This window comes from Marmota marmota, unplaced genomic scaffold (genome assembly GCF_001458135.2).
Source record: "Marmota marmota marmota unplaced genomic scaffold, marMar, whole genome shotgun sequence".
In the NCBI taxonomy this organism is placed as follows: Eukaryota; Metazoa; Chordata; class Mammalia; order Rodentia; family Sciuridae; genus Marmota; species Marmota marmota.
This window is the reverse complement of record NW_026000057.1, coordinates 36,078,338-36,093,073: the sequence shown is the minus strand read 5'-3', so window position 1 is coordinate 36,093,073 and position 14,736 is coordinate 36,078,338. Positions and strand designations below refer to the sequence as shown.

Sequence of the window (14,736 nt, the reverse complement as noted above, 5' to 3'; positions counted from 1 at the left end):
GAGGGGAGAGGTGGGGAGGGGGGAGGGGGGAGGATGGGAAAGGCAGCGGAGCACAACAGACACTAGGATGGCAATTTGTAAATCAATGGATGTGTAACTGATGTGATTCTGCAATCTGTGTATGGGGTGAAGGTGGGAGTTCATAACCCACTTGAATCAAAGTGTGGAATATGATATATCAAGAAATTTGTAATGTTTTGAACAACCCACAATAAAAAATTTAAAAAAAAAAAAAAAAAAAAACATTTGTATTCCCTAGTGAGCTCATCTGGTCTAGATACCTTCTGTTTAGGAAAATTATTAACTATCGATTCTGTTTCTTTAATACATATTGATATATTCAGACTTATACATTTCTCCTCCTTTGAGTTTTTCTAAATTATGTCTTTCAAGGAATTGGCAGTTCTGGGTTTTTTGGGTTTTTTTTTTTTGGTGGGAGGGTACTAGGATTGAACTCAGGGGTACTTGACCACTGAGCCACATCTCCAGGCCTATTTTGTATTTTATTTAGAGACAGGGTCTCATTGAGTAGCTTAGTTCCTCGCTTTTGCTGAGGTTGGCTTTGAATTCACAATCATCCTGCCTCGGGTGCTGATGGGATTATAGGTGTGCACCATCACACCCAGCCTCCAGCTCTATTTTGATGATTGTTTAGTATATCTTTCTCTATTTGTTACTTATAATCTGCCTCTATTGTTATGTTCAATGTGAGTGAACTTTTATTAGTTGTCAATGTATATTGTAAACTCCAAAGCAAACAATAATAAATTTTCGAGAAATATAATTCCTATTGTAAGAAAGGAAAGAAAATCAATCATGTAAAATGATCAATTAAAACCAGAGAAAATAGAAAAAGTGTGCATATTAATATGATATGCCTAAGTGTTGACTTTTGGTGTATATCCTACTTTTCTCTGAGTTTCCTCAATCTTTGTTTTGATGTCTATTTAATTTTGAAATTTCTTAGGTAATATTATGTAATGTTATTTTTGTATCCATACTGACAATCTCAATCTTTTAATTGTTGTATTTGGACTATTCATATTTAAAGTGATGATTGTTAGATTTATATCTATCATCTACAAACTATTGTTGTTCATTGTCCATTACTGTGCTATTGCTATTCCTTTACCTTTTACTTTTTGTATTTTCTCTGATTTTAATTGATCAATTTTACTTCTCTTAAACATTTTTAGTATTTGCCTTAGAGTTTGCAAAAGACATTTACAAGTAACATAAGTTCACTTTCACTACATTGCAGATAGAGAGTGCAGGTATTTTATAACAGTGTATGTGTAAATCCTTCTCCCATCCTTTATATCATTGCTATCATTCATTTAACTTATCCATAGACTATTAACAAATAAATTGTTGCCATTATTATTTTGAACAAATTGTTATCTTTTAAACCAATTAAGAATTTAAAAAAAGAAAGATGTATATTTTAAAGTTCAGTTATAACCTTCTTTAAACAAACATTAATTCTTCCTTTCTTTAGGTGAATTCAGATTTCTGACTTTTATAATTTTCCTTAACCAGGGCTACCGACAACAAATTTACTTAATTTTCTTTATGAAGAAATATATTCCTTTTTCACTTTTAATGGATAATTTCACTTGGATACGAATTCTGGGTTGTTAGCCCCCCCCCCCCCCACACACACACACCCTGTAGTACTTGAATATTCTACTTCCATCTCTTTTTTGCTTACATGATTCCTTAAGTGAAATTCAGCGTATTTTTTATCCTCATTCCTCTGTGTGTAAGGTGCTCCCCATCCCCTGGCTACTTTCAGGATTTTCTTTTTGTCTTTGATTTTCTGCAATTTGAATATGATATGCCTAGGTGTAGACCTTCGGTATGTGTTCTGCCTATTCTCTTAGTTTCCTGGATCTTTGATTTGATGTCTATTTAATTCTGGAAATTTCTTAGTTACTATTATGTAAAATATTTCTTCTATTTCTTCTTATATTCCTATTATATGTATACTTTTTGTAATTGTCACGAGGTTTTTGGATATTATATTTATTTTTCTCTTTGCATTTCAGTTTTCAAAGTTCTTTTTGCCATATCTTTTATCTTCCTTGTCCATGTCCAGTATACTGATATCTCTCAAAAGGATTATTTCTCTTATGATGTCTTCCTTTCTTTCTAGCATTTCCTTTTATTTCTTTATTGGGATTTCCAATTCTTGCCTATATTACCATTTGTTCTTTTATGTTTCCCACTTTTTCCATTTAGAGCCTTTAGCAAATTAAACAGTTGTTTTAAATTCCTGGTATGATAATTTTAGTATCTTCTATTTCTCAGTTTGTTCTGAAGCTTGCTTTATCTTCTCAGGCTCTCTTGTTTGCTTGCCTTTTAGTGTGCCTTGTAATTTTTTGTTGAAGACCAGACATGATGTACTAGATAAAAGTGGTAAATAGGACTATAATTTAAGATTTCATGTTTATGTAGCTAGGAGGTTATTAATAGTTTCCTAAAGCAGTGGTGTCAAAGGCTAAAATTTCTTCTATTGTTCTTTGTTATTTTCTTCTGTTGTCTTTGGATTTCCCTAAAAATCTCTTGTTAAAATACAGTCTAAGGCTTGTAGTTCTTCAGTTCAAACTTACCCTGTCAGAGAGAAGCCCCATTAATATGGTGATGAAGCAAAGGGGAAGAGAAGTGTCCAAAATCCTATGATTAGATCTTCATTGTTTAGTAAGCTTGTATTCCTAGAATATGATCTGTTCTTCACAAGTACTTCTTAGCTTCCCTTTCCCACCTCTTTAGGTGAGACAGAAAGCTAGCAGGCCTGGAGTTTGATATTTCTCTTCCCCCACAACAAATACTAGAAGGGACTAGAGTTCAGTTACCCTTCTTTCTTGTCATTTAGGCTGGTAAACCCCCCAAATTGGTTAAGATCCAACAAAAAGGCTTCACAGGGGGCAGACTTTGTTAAGGAAAATAGCACTCTGGGTATTTCAAATTGGTTATGTTTCCCCTCTTTATACAGGAAGTATAAGGGGATTTCTCTGTCTACCTGAGAACCTGGAGTACTAGTAGTAGTAAATCTCGGAAACATAAATTTCTTCCTGTCTGGGCCTCTAATAGTTTTCTGTCTCAAGTTAGCCTGTGCTTAGTCTGCATTAATTGTTTTTACCTGTGCTTAGTCTGCAGTAATTGTTCTTACTAGGTTCTTACCAAACAGTGGCTTCTGCTTCTGGTAAGCTATATATTTGCCTGTTTTTCCAATTTGGGGAACTGATAGCTCTGAGAAGAGTTTTCAATTCATATGGCTTTTTTTCTTACTACGGTAAGAGCAATCATTTCCAAAAGGTTTTTAAGTATTTTTTCTTTTAATTTAAAAATTTTTTTTCTAGTTATGCATAGCAGTAGAATGTATTTTGACACATTATACATAAGTAGAGTATAACTTATCATTCTTTTGGTTGTTGCTTTCAAGTTCTTCCCTTTTTATTTTTCAATCATCCATAGCCAAGACAAAAATGATACTCTACTTTGTTGTGTGCATCTAGGTTAGCAATTCCAGCACCACCCTCCCAACCCCCAGCCACAAACACATACATAGTTCAGTCTTTACCTGGCTTTAGCAGAGGCTTCTATAGTCTGGCTACCTTTATGCATGCACCCAAGCTGTATCCCTTTAAACTCCAAATCTCTAGGCCACAGTTGTCAGTATATTTCAGTGGTGTTCTCTGTACACAGTTTGTGTCTGTTATCACTGCATTTTTTTTTTAATTTTTAGTGCTTTTCCACCCATCTAATATTATAAATATTATATAGTAGGTGGGCCTTATAACATCTTGTCTATTATAATGTCAACAACAACAGAAAATTACAATATCACAACTCAATACACTGAATTTATGATCTCTAGAAGGATGTATAAAGTGGAAAGATAATACAAAGCAGCAAATATAAATTACCTCTGAAGTATATGGTGTCATTTGATTTTGTTATACTCTTAATTTGTTTTTGGTTTTTTTTTTTTAGTTTAAATAAAATTGAAGCCAAGTTAAAGGAACTCAAGGCTTCCATTCTATTATTTCCATTTCCTTGTAGTTCTACTTTTAAAATTTAAAATATTTTCCCTATATAATTATTAAGAAATGTTAATTTGTTCATTTTTAAGGTAATGTGGAACACAAATAGTATGTTTTACCCTAAATATTCCTGTGTATTTTCATCCTTTTGTAATCTATATGTACTAAATTTTAGAAAAGACAATCCGAAAATATGCTTATAAAATAGTATCTGTTATATTCAGGATATTCAAAGCCAACCTTTAAAAAAGATGTGTTTTAATAATATAGTAAAACTTGGAAATTTTTACTTTATTGAAAATTTGAATCTATGAATCTCAGGTATAGAGCTTAATAAAAGGATAAATACATAGCATATTAAGTTTTAGAGAAGAGCCAGGTATAAATCTGGTGTTTGTCAAATTTTCAGGGTTGCATAAAGATTTTCTTTGACTTTTAAAATTCTGGAAATAACTCACTTGGGTACATGATGAGTCTTATCAACAGATTGGTAATGACAGCACATAGAACTTAAACTTTTGTGTCAATCCCCATAGAAGCAGATATTCTGCCTTCAAATTGGAAGTTGAAGAACACAGTAGCAGGCAAGATTGCATTAACTATAATCACCTTGCTTAGGATGAGGCTAAGATTTTAGTACTGCTTGCCTGCATATATTTTTAAAAAATAATCTTAGCAATATTATTATTCGTAGCAATGTTTAGTGTAATGATTTTGTGGGGAAAAATCATTAATCAAATTTTGTCAGTTGATTTGTTAACTATGGTATATGCTCAAAGTATGATATAAGAAATTATGTTGAATCCTTTACTAACACTTGACTTTGACTTAGTTTGTGTTATGCCTAAGTAAAAGTAAGTTGGGCTTTTAATGTGTGTGTGTGTGTGTGTCTGCGTGCGTGTGCGTGTGTGTAAATTGTGTATATATAGAGAACTTTTTAAAATATTTCTTCAAATGATTTAATAGTACTCATTTAAATTTTATATTAATGTTAGTAATTTTGTATTGTGTTGGGAAAAATATTATAATACGTGTCTAACATTTATTAGTGATATTTAGAGGTAAAAGAACAAAGTATTCTTCATTGCTAAGTCTTAATCACTAGAGGCATGATATGTTTGCATGTTTGGAAGAAATAATTTTTAGATTCTGTTTTATATTTTTCTTGGTACTGTTACAAGTTTATGATTTTTACATTATTGTTTCTTTTAAATACACTCAGTGATGCTGCCTAAGGTGATTATACATCAATATTTTCTTTTAATTCATAGAGATTAAAAGATGTTGGTGGAGAATCATTTTATCCATTACTTGAAGATGAGTAAGTGTATATATAGTCTCATTATATATTTATTTTTCTTTTCTGTTTGTATTAGATTTGTAAGAATTTTCTACATTTTTCTTGAAAAGTCCTTTCTAAATAGAACATTTAAAATGGTGTTTTAGTTTGTTAGAATTTTATACTCTTTTTGTCAATATTTTTGCTTTTGTTCTTTACAGTCAGTCTAATTTGCCTCACTCAAACAGCAATAATGAATTGTCTGCAGCTGCCACTCTCCCTTTAATCATCCGGGAGAGGGACACTGAGTACCAACTAAACAGAATTATCCTCTTTGACAGGCTGCTAAAGGTAAGGATTACAAAATATAAAGTATTAACAATAGCACATAAACAATTTTTTTATACTTTAATTCTTAGTTGTGATATCATGAGAAGACTAATTTTTTGGGACTAATCTTCTTTGATTAATTTTCTTTAATTATAAAAATGATACGAATTTATACAAAGTAAAATTAAAAAGCAAAAACAAGATGTGAGAACATATGCAAAATTATGTTAGATGAAGGATATTTTTTCTTTTTAAAGAAAAATTAAAGAAAAACACCATTATTTAAAGAGACAAGTGGATAAAGCACATAATACAAATACATAAATGTTTTCAAATTGTTCATCCTTAGTAGGAATGAAAAACCTAAAATTAATATAGGACTGTTTTTGAATATCAAAGTTGCAAAGTGAACAAAGGCATATGGAGTTTGGAATTGATTCTTTTAAAATAATTGTGAATTAACTGAAACATTTTCTAAAGTAAGTCAAACTACATCCATAACCTGTGTTCTAATAATTTTCTTCTAGAAATCTATCATAAAATGTAATTTATAATAGGAAAATTTTATATGCAACATATAGAAGTAGCTTTATGGCATATAGACTTTGAACACTTTCAGTATCACTAGATTTTTACAAAACTGTTTTTATACATTATCTTGTTTAACCCATATGAGGCTGATACCCTAATTCTCTATATGACCTTTCATAATCTGCCCAGAGCACAAAATAAAGAGTGAGTTAAAATACACTCCTTTTTAATTATATTTTACAAATTTTAGAGAGGATTAGGGTCCATTCCACTGCTTATTTGTATAAATGAAACTGGACCCAGTGATTAGAAATACTTAGAAATATATTCCAGGACACTTCAATATTATCACTGGTATATCAAGAACTATATAGACTAAAAGTTGAAATTTTTTTCATTTGTTTTATGTTGTTTTTATTATTTAATTGACAAAATATACATATTGATGGGGTACAATGTGACATTTTAAGGCATTTCTACATTGTATGGTGTTTGAATTAAGGTAAGCATATCTATCTTCTCATTTAACATTTCTTTGTGATGAAAACATTCAATATCCTTTCTTCTAGCTTTTTTGAAGTGAATAATGCATTAGTATTATTTAGAGTCACAGTAGTATGCAAAGGAACACCAGAATTAATTTCTCCTTTCTAACTATAACTTGTTATCATTTCACTTAACACCTGTATTCCTGTTATGTCCATGTTGTCACAAGTGACACAATTTCATCCTTTGAAGCCTGATTAGCATTTGTGTGTGTATACACCAAATTTTCTTTGTCCATTCTTCAGTTGATGAACACAGGTTGATTCCATTTCTTGACTACTGTGAATAGTGCTACAATAAACATGAGAGAAAGTGAAGATGTCTCTTTTATATCCTGATCACCTTTGGATGATCAGCAATGGATCATATGATAGGTCTATTTTTAATTTTTTGAGGGAACTTTATATTGTTTTGTAGAATGGCTTTAGTAATTTACATTCCCACCAAAAGTGTATAATTGTTCCCCTTTTTTCCACATCCTCAACAGACCTTATTATATTGTTTTTTTAGTAGTAACCATTTTTAACTTAAGGAAGAAGAAATAATAACTCATTGTGATTTTGCTTTGCTATTGATTAGTGATGGTCTTCATTTTTTAAAAAAATTATTTATGCATTTTGTGTATATGTATGCATTTATTTTTTGCAATTGATATTTTGGAATTCTTACACATTCTGGATATCCACCCCTTGTCAGATGTATAGTTTCCCAGTTTTTTGGTTGTTGTTGTTGTTCTGTATTCTATCTTTTCATTCTGTTGTTTACTTTGCTGTGCAGAAACTTTTAAATTTTTTATAATCCCACCAAGTTTTGCTTTTGTTTTCTGTGCTTTTGTAGTCTTGTCCAAAAAAATCCTTGCTCATGTCAATGTCTCTATGTGTTTCTCCTGTTTTATTCCAATAGTTTCTAAGTTTTAGGTCTTACATTTAAGTCTGTAATCCATTTTGATTCGATTTGTATAAATGGTGAAAAATAAGGGTCTGATTTCATTGTTTTGCTTGTGAATATCCAATTTTTTCAGCTCCATTTATTGCAGAGACTCTGTGTATATGTGTGTAAATGCTTGAATTTACTTTTAGGCTCTCTGTTATGTTTTGTTTTTTTTTGTCTATGTGTTGGTTTTTGTGCCCGTTTCATGATGTTTTCTGTGGCATTATGATATGTGTATGTGTATGTATGTATGTATGTATGTATATATATATATGTGCCTGTGTGTGTGTGTGTGTGTGTTTATGTTTGTTTATTTATCTACTTTTTATTATTATTTGGTACTGGGAATTGAGCCATAGGGTGATTTACTACTGAGTTACATCCCCAGTCCTTTTTAATTTTTATTTTGAGACAGGGTCTTACTTAGTTGCCTAGGTTGGCATTGAACTTGTGATCCTCTTGCCTCAGCCTCCTGAGTCACTGGGATTATAGACATATGACACTGTGTCCAGGGTTTGGTATATTTTGAAGTCATGTATTGTATCCATATTTTTTCTTTTTGCTCAAGATTGCTTTGGGTATTTGGATAGGGAATGCATGAATCTGTAAATTAACTTTGGGTAGTATGGCTATATTAATAATATCAATTTTTGCAATCTGTGAACACAGAATATCTTTCCTTTGTGTCCTCTTCAGTTTCTTTCATTAATGTTTAATAGTTTCATTGTGGAGATATTTTTACCTCTTTGGTTAAATTTTATCCTAGGGTTTTATTTTTAAAGTAGTTTTATTAACAGCTGTGGAAGGTAGCCATCCTACAGCTGTGATGGTGATACCTCAGCCTGCTGTGGCTCCTCTCTGGGGAGTGACAAGGAGATGATGCTCTGATGAGCTAGTTGAAGCCCAACAAGCTGCTGTGGATGCAACCCTCTGGGACACTACACATAGCAAGGCAGAGACACTGCCTTGATGTAACACCATGTGTCACAGGCCACCTCTCCAACCATGTCTGTACCATAGGAGACAAGCCTGTGTAGATGGCAGGCATGAGATGCATATACTTGTACCCTCTTGAATGCCCCTCACCATACCCACCCTAAACAGTACTAGGTAAGGTGGTCATTATAAGATATCCCACCATGTCCCCAAGTGCCGCAGTCTGGCTGGGCACAATCAGGAGCCACTTGTCAAAAGAAACTAACTTTATTTTTAGAACCACACAGGCCAAACAAAACAGCTCCTCAGGAAAAATCCTCAGAGCACCAACTGCCACCACCGGCTTCCCACAAGCCTCTCCCTCAACCACCGGCCTCTCCACCTCCCCCCATCCTCCTGCTCTTGAGGCCGATTGGCTGGGTCGTGTGGGCGGAGCCAAAAAAGTCCCCCAATGAGCAGCTCTGTGGTCTGAAAGGGCAGGGAAACAGCCCAATGAGCATCACGCAGAGGAGCCAATCAGCTAGATGTTGCTGGGGCCGCTGTGAGCCAATCATCAGCTGGCAGTCTGAAAGGGCGGGGAAACAGCTCAATGAGCATCACCGCAGAGGAGCCAATCAGCTAGATGTTGCTGGGGCCGCTGTGAGCCAATCATCCCCCGGCAGCTGGAAGTTTGCTGGGGCCCGTTCGGCTGTGGCTCTCAACACCCAAGTGCTAGCTTCAGCAATAGGCTATGGGTTGGGTTTGTTTCACCTCTGCTGACATCAGAAGCCCTCACCTCAGACTCAGTCTTCATCACAAGTATTCCTAGGGGTTTTGTCTGTCTGTAGCTGTTGTAAATGGGATTGCTGTTTTAGTTTATTTTTCAGATAATTTACTGTGGTAGAAATGCTACTGGGTTCTGTATGGGTACTAAGTGGTATCCCACTGTATTTTATATATTGGAAATTTGCTGAATTCATTTATCAGTTTTAATAGTTTTTAGGCAGTCTTTGAAATTTTCTATAACAGAGGTTCATGTATTCTGCAAAGTTATTATTTCTTTCTCTTGCACAGTTGCTCTGACTAGAACTTTCAGTTTTGTGTTGAATAAAAGTAGTGAAAGTGGACATCTTGGTCTTATTCCAGATCTTAAAAAGAAAGCTTTCAACATTTTTCTGTTCAGTATGTTAACTATTACATATATGGCCTTTATTATGAGGACAATATTACCCTGAGGCACTTTCCTTCTATACCTAACATGTTCACGTTTTTTAATCACAGAAGGAATGTTGAATTTTATCAAATGTTTTTTCTTCATATATTGAGATGATCATATGATTTTTGTCCTTCATTCTGTTAATGTGGTACTAAGTGGTATTTTATTTAATTAATTTGTGTATATTGAACCATCCTTATATCCCTAAGTTGTATCCCACAAGATCCTGGTGGATATTTTGAATATGCACTTGGATTCAGTTTGCTAGAAATTTGAAGATTTTTTTCATCCAGGATATTGGTTTGTTGTTTTACTTATTTGTTTCCTTGTCTGGTTTTGATATCAGGGTAATACTGTTCTCATAGAATGTGTTTAGAAGAATTCTTCTTTTTTATTTTGAGAATAATTGGCATTGGTTCTTCTTTAAATATTTGGTAGAATTCAAAAATCTGGGCTGGGTTTTACAATGACAGGGCAGTTTTTGTTATTGATTCAATCTTGCTATTATTAATTTTTTTTCAGATATTCTATCTCTTCATAATTCAGTTTTGGAAAGGTTTTGTGCCCAGGATTTTGTCCATTTCTTCTAGGTTATCAAATTTATGGGAGTATAACTTTTACAATCATCATTAATGATTTTTTGCATTTCTATGATATCAATTGTAGCATCTCTTTTATTCACATTTTATTTTATTTTTTGAGTCATCTCAACTTTTCCCTTCATCTCACTAAGAGTTTGTCAATTTTGTTTATATGTTTGAGAAACCAATTCTTCATTTCCTCAGTCTTTTTGTATTGTCATTTAGTCTATTTCATTTGGTTTCTTCTCTGATCATTATTAGTTACTTTTCTAATTTTTGTTTTGTTTTGTTCTTATTTTCCTAGTTCCTTGAGATATGGTGATAACTTGTCTATTTGAGGTGTTTCTGCTTCTTTAGTGCAGTCATTGATTTCTGTAAACTTCCCTTTGGTACTGTGTTTACTGTTTTCCATAGATTTTATTACATTGTTTCTGTTATTTGTTTTGAAGAAATTTAAATTTTCTTCCTAATTTTCTCATTGATCCATTGGTTTATTCAGAAGCATGTTGTTTAATTTCTATGCATTTGTATGGTTTCCAGAGTTTTTCTAGTTATTGATGTCTAGTTTGAATACACTGTGATGGGAAAAGTGATTTTAATTTTTTGAACTTTTTTTTATTTCTTTATTTATATCATAGGCTTATCCGTATAAAAAAAATCAAATTTGGAAAGAAGCAAGAGTTGACATTCCTCCTCTAATGAGGGGTTTAACCTGGGCTGCTCTTCTGGGAGTTGAGGTAAAAAAGAAAAGAGAAGGTTAGAAGTTGATTAATAAATAGTGCTAATAAAAGATTTTTAAAAAGTGTTTCCATATATGCTTTTAAATTATTAGAAAATTATATAGTAAATATGAACATTAGAATATTTGGTTATTTTTAAGCAGAAAGAATACAGAAGAAAAGAATAGAGTAGAAAAATTATTTGAAGATTTGTTGGGTTTATGCTATTTAATATTTTATTTAGTGGTTCTCACTGAAAGTCTTCCCTTTATTCTCCTGTAGATATCTATTACCAACAACTGAAAATTGTTTGACCCCCCCAAATTTTTAATCCTTTTGGAACTATGTTAGAAGAATTTCCTTTTTTAAAATTCTTGATTGCTTTGATGAGTCTATAAAACTGTTTGAATTTAGTTGATTACTTTACAAAAATATCTACTGTCCATGTAATATATTAATTTTTAGTATTATAAGAATTATAATACTCAAGTCCAAGAGGATTTCTGATGTCAGATTGTCTAAATCCCAAAGAAATTGATACAGCAAATAATATCACCAAATTTCCCTGTGTTTTTCCTCTATCATGATTATGAGCCAGAAAAGTAAGAATTTTTAATGCTCTAGTCCTATAGAATATGACCAAAATTTGAAGTAGTTGACTCGTGTATTCTTTCTGTATTAAAAAAACTGAAAAATATAGATGACCCCGTTAGTCCCAATGTTTTATAATTCATGATATCCAGTCCATCCCAAACTTCTGTTTTCAGGTACCATACTACTACTTTGAAATGTTCCATTTTATTTTTCTTTGTTTACTAACTTTTAACAGAAAATTGTTTTATGACACCCCACCCCCTGCCCAAATCCCTTCTATTTATGAAATTTGCTATTTAAAAGTCAACAATGGATAGAAAAACGATAAAGCTGTGTTATACTTAGTATCTAAATGACACACAGAACTTTTTAATCTTTTGGTCTATACCGTTCACAAGTCTGCTTGTTAAAGATATAAAGAATTACTCTTTAAGTTGAAGTATAACTTGGATTTGAATACACGTATATTGGGTAGGTTTTCAAAATACATATTTGTAAGAAATAGGTTTTTCCTCTTGCATATCCACAATTTAAAAATATGAACTCTACAAAATGCTCCAAAATCTGAAAATTTTTGAGTGCTGACACACTGCTCAAAAAGTCATATTTTGGAGCATTTCAGATTTTGAATTTTCAGATTAGCGATACATAGCTAGTACAATTTATGCCAATATTTCAAAATCAGAAAAACTCCAAAGTCTGAAACATTTCTGGTCCCAAGCATTTAGAATAGGAGATATTTGCCATGTATTATCAATTTTATTAAGGATATTAACATTTTGTTTTTTTTCAGGGAGCTATTCATGACAAGTATGATGCAATTGATAAAGATACTCCAATTCCTACAGATAGACAAGTAAGTTTTTTTAAGTAACATAAGATAACTCTGCCTAGTATTTAAATTTTAGAAAAGCATGAGGAAAATTTTCTGCTTTCATTATTAATATTCAGCTGCCTCTTATGCTCATAAATTAATGACTAGAACAACATTTTATAGGACTTTAGGTTGAGTAACCCACTTTGAAAAATGATAATGATTCTTTTCCTGAAAATTTGGCACTTTATTTAGGCCAAGGCAATAAAGGAAGATATTTTTGAAAAATGTCAATACATGTCTTTTCAAAAGAAATCCACTTCCCTTATTTAGATAAACATGAAACTTCTTTGTTACTTCTAGAAGATTAATAATATAATTTTGGAGGGATGTGGGGTACCAGGGTTATAACTAAGGGTCACTTGACCACTGAGCCACACCCCACGTTCTATTTTATATTTTATTTAGAGACAGAGTTTCAGTGAGTTGCTTAGTGCCTCGCTTTTGCTGAGGCCAAACTTGCAATTCTCCAGCCTCAACATCTCAAGCCTCTGGGATTACAAGTATACACCACTGTGCCCAGCAATAATAAAATTTTAAACTTTAGACACTAGGATTATGAAGGTGAAATAAACTGAAATTCATATTATGCTCTCTACTCTTATTTAAGGAATGAGGTTATGGGTTTATAAGGGATCACTTTGTCATAATTATACCTTATTTCTTTGCTGTTTTTATAGATTGAAGTGGATATTCCTCGCTGTCATCAGTATGATGAGCTATTATCATCACCAGAAGGTCATGCAAAATTTAGGCGTGTATTAAAAGCTTGGGTAGTATCTCATCCTGATCTTGTGTACTGGCAAGGTAAATTTTTAGTTATTAAACTTTCCTTAGAGTAGTAAAACTAAGTATCAAATATCCTGCTTTCAGAAAAGTCAGTGCTAAAGCTCTGATTCACTTTAGAAAGGTTTATAGGAGAACATCTTTTTTTTAAGCTTTTGTCAAAATGCTTAGGAGATATCATTTAAATACTCCATATTTAAAATTAAACAACTTGCCAATCACATTGACTAGGAATGAGGAATATTTGGTGCTTTTGCAATCTCTGTGGATACAATCTTTTTTTTCTTTTTTCTTCTTTTGTAGTGGGGATGGGGCAGGAGTTGAACTCAGGGTCATTCGGCCACTGAGCCACTTCCCCAGCCCTATTTTGTATTTTATTTAGAGATAGGGTCTCACTGAGTTGCTTAATGCCTTGCTTTTGCTAAAAATGGCTTTGAACTCATGATCCTCCTCCCTCAACCTCCCAAGCACTGGGATTACAGGCAAGCACCACCACACCTAGCTCTGTAGATACAATCTTAAACTTGTACAAATATTAAGATAATATTATGCCATAAATAGTTTTGGAATGAGTTGAAATGTTTATTCGTCATCCCTAGTTTATGTTTATCATAGTTATTAGGATTAAAGCATAAAATATTACCTCAAACTGCTCATTTTACTTATTACCTTGTTTCTCCCTAGAATCTTTAACTACTTGTTAATTTTTAGCTCTTGCCATTATTATTTTTAATGGTCATTAAAAAATTTATAAATTAGAATCCCATTCCATGTTATTTTAATACACACCTAAATTTTGCGATTCTCTGGCTTCAGCATCCCAAACCACTGGGATTACAGGCGTGCACCACTGTGCCCCGCAATGATAAAATTTTAAATTAGGATTATGAAGGTGAAATAAGTTGAAATTCATATTATGCTCTCTACTCTTATTGAATGTTTTGATATAATAGATGTTTTCCTATTTCTGTTTTTTACTCCCATACTTTAAATGAAGGTGTTATTTTTCCTGGGTTTGTATATTTCAAAGGTGTTTTATTTCTTCCTTAGCTATTGTAGATAAATTTAAGTGCATTTTGTCAACTTGACAACATATGAACAGCATTATTATCAGTGAAATAAACATATTAGATGTTTGTATTTCATTTCACAAATTTTAAAGGATTTTAAAAAAATATTTCAAAGAAAAAGAACATAAGGCAAAAACTTCATCTCCTAGATGAGAAAACATGCCTGAAGATGTTAATTGATAAGATCACAGAGTGTCAGAGATGGGATCATATTCCAAGCCTTCTGACATTTTTGTTTTTCTACTTCCATATTGCTTTTTACCTCATAATAATATTGTTAAGAATAACTTATTTGTTTTGGACACTTGCCATTTTTCAG

General features: G+C 32.4%; 1 protein-coding gene across 7 annotated transcripts in view; it reads left to right on the top strand.

Annotated features, from left to right (window-relative positions):
* Tbck (TBC1 domain containing kinase) overlaps positions 1-14,736 on the top strand; it is a 242,881-nt gene that overhangs the window by 73,000 nt on the left and 155,145 nt on the right. For 6 of the 7 annotated variants that reach the window (XM_048813694.1, XM_015484618.2, XM_048813689.1 and 3 more), the window contains 5 exons: positions 5,318-5,367; positions 5,547-5,676; positions 11,013-11,111; positions 12,481-12,543; positions 13,242-13,368. In XM_048813694.1, the coding sequence (XP_048669651.1) occupies positions 5,318-5,367; positions 5,547-5,676; positions 11,013-11,111; positions 12,481-12,543; positions 13,242-13,368 (469 nt within the window). The remainder of the gene's footprint in view (positions 1-5,317; positions 5,368-5,546; positions 5,677-11,012; positions 11,112-12,480; positions 12,544-13,241; positions 13,369-14,736) is intronic. The other variant, XM_048813691.1, reaches the window with a different exon arrangement.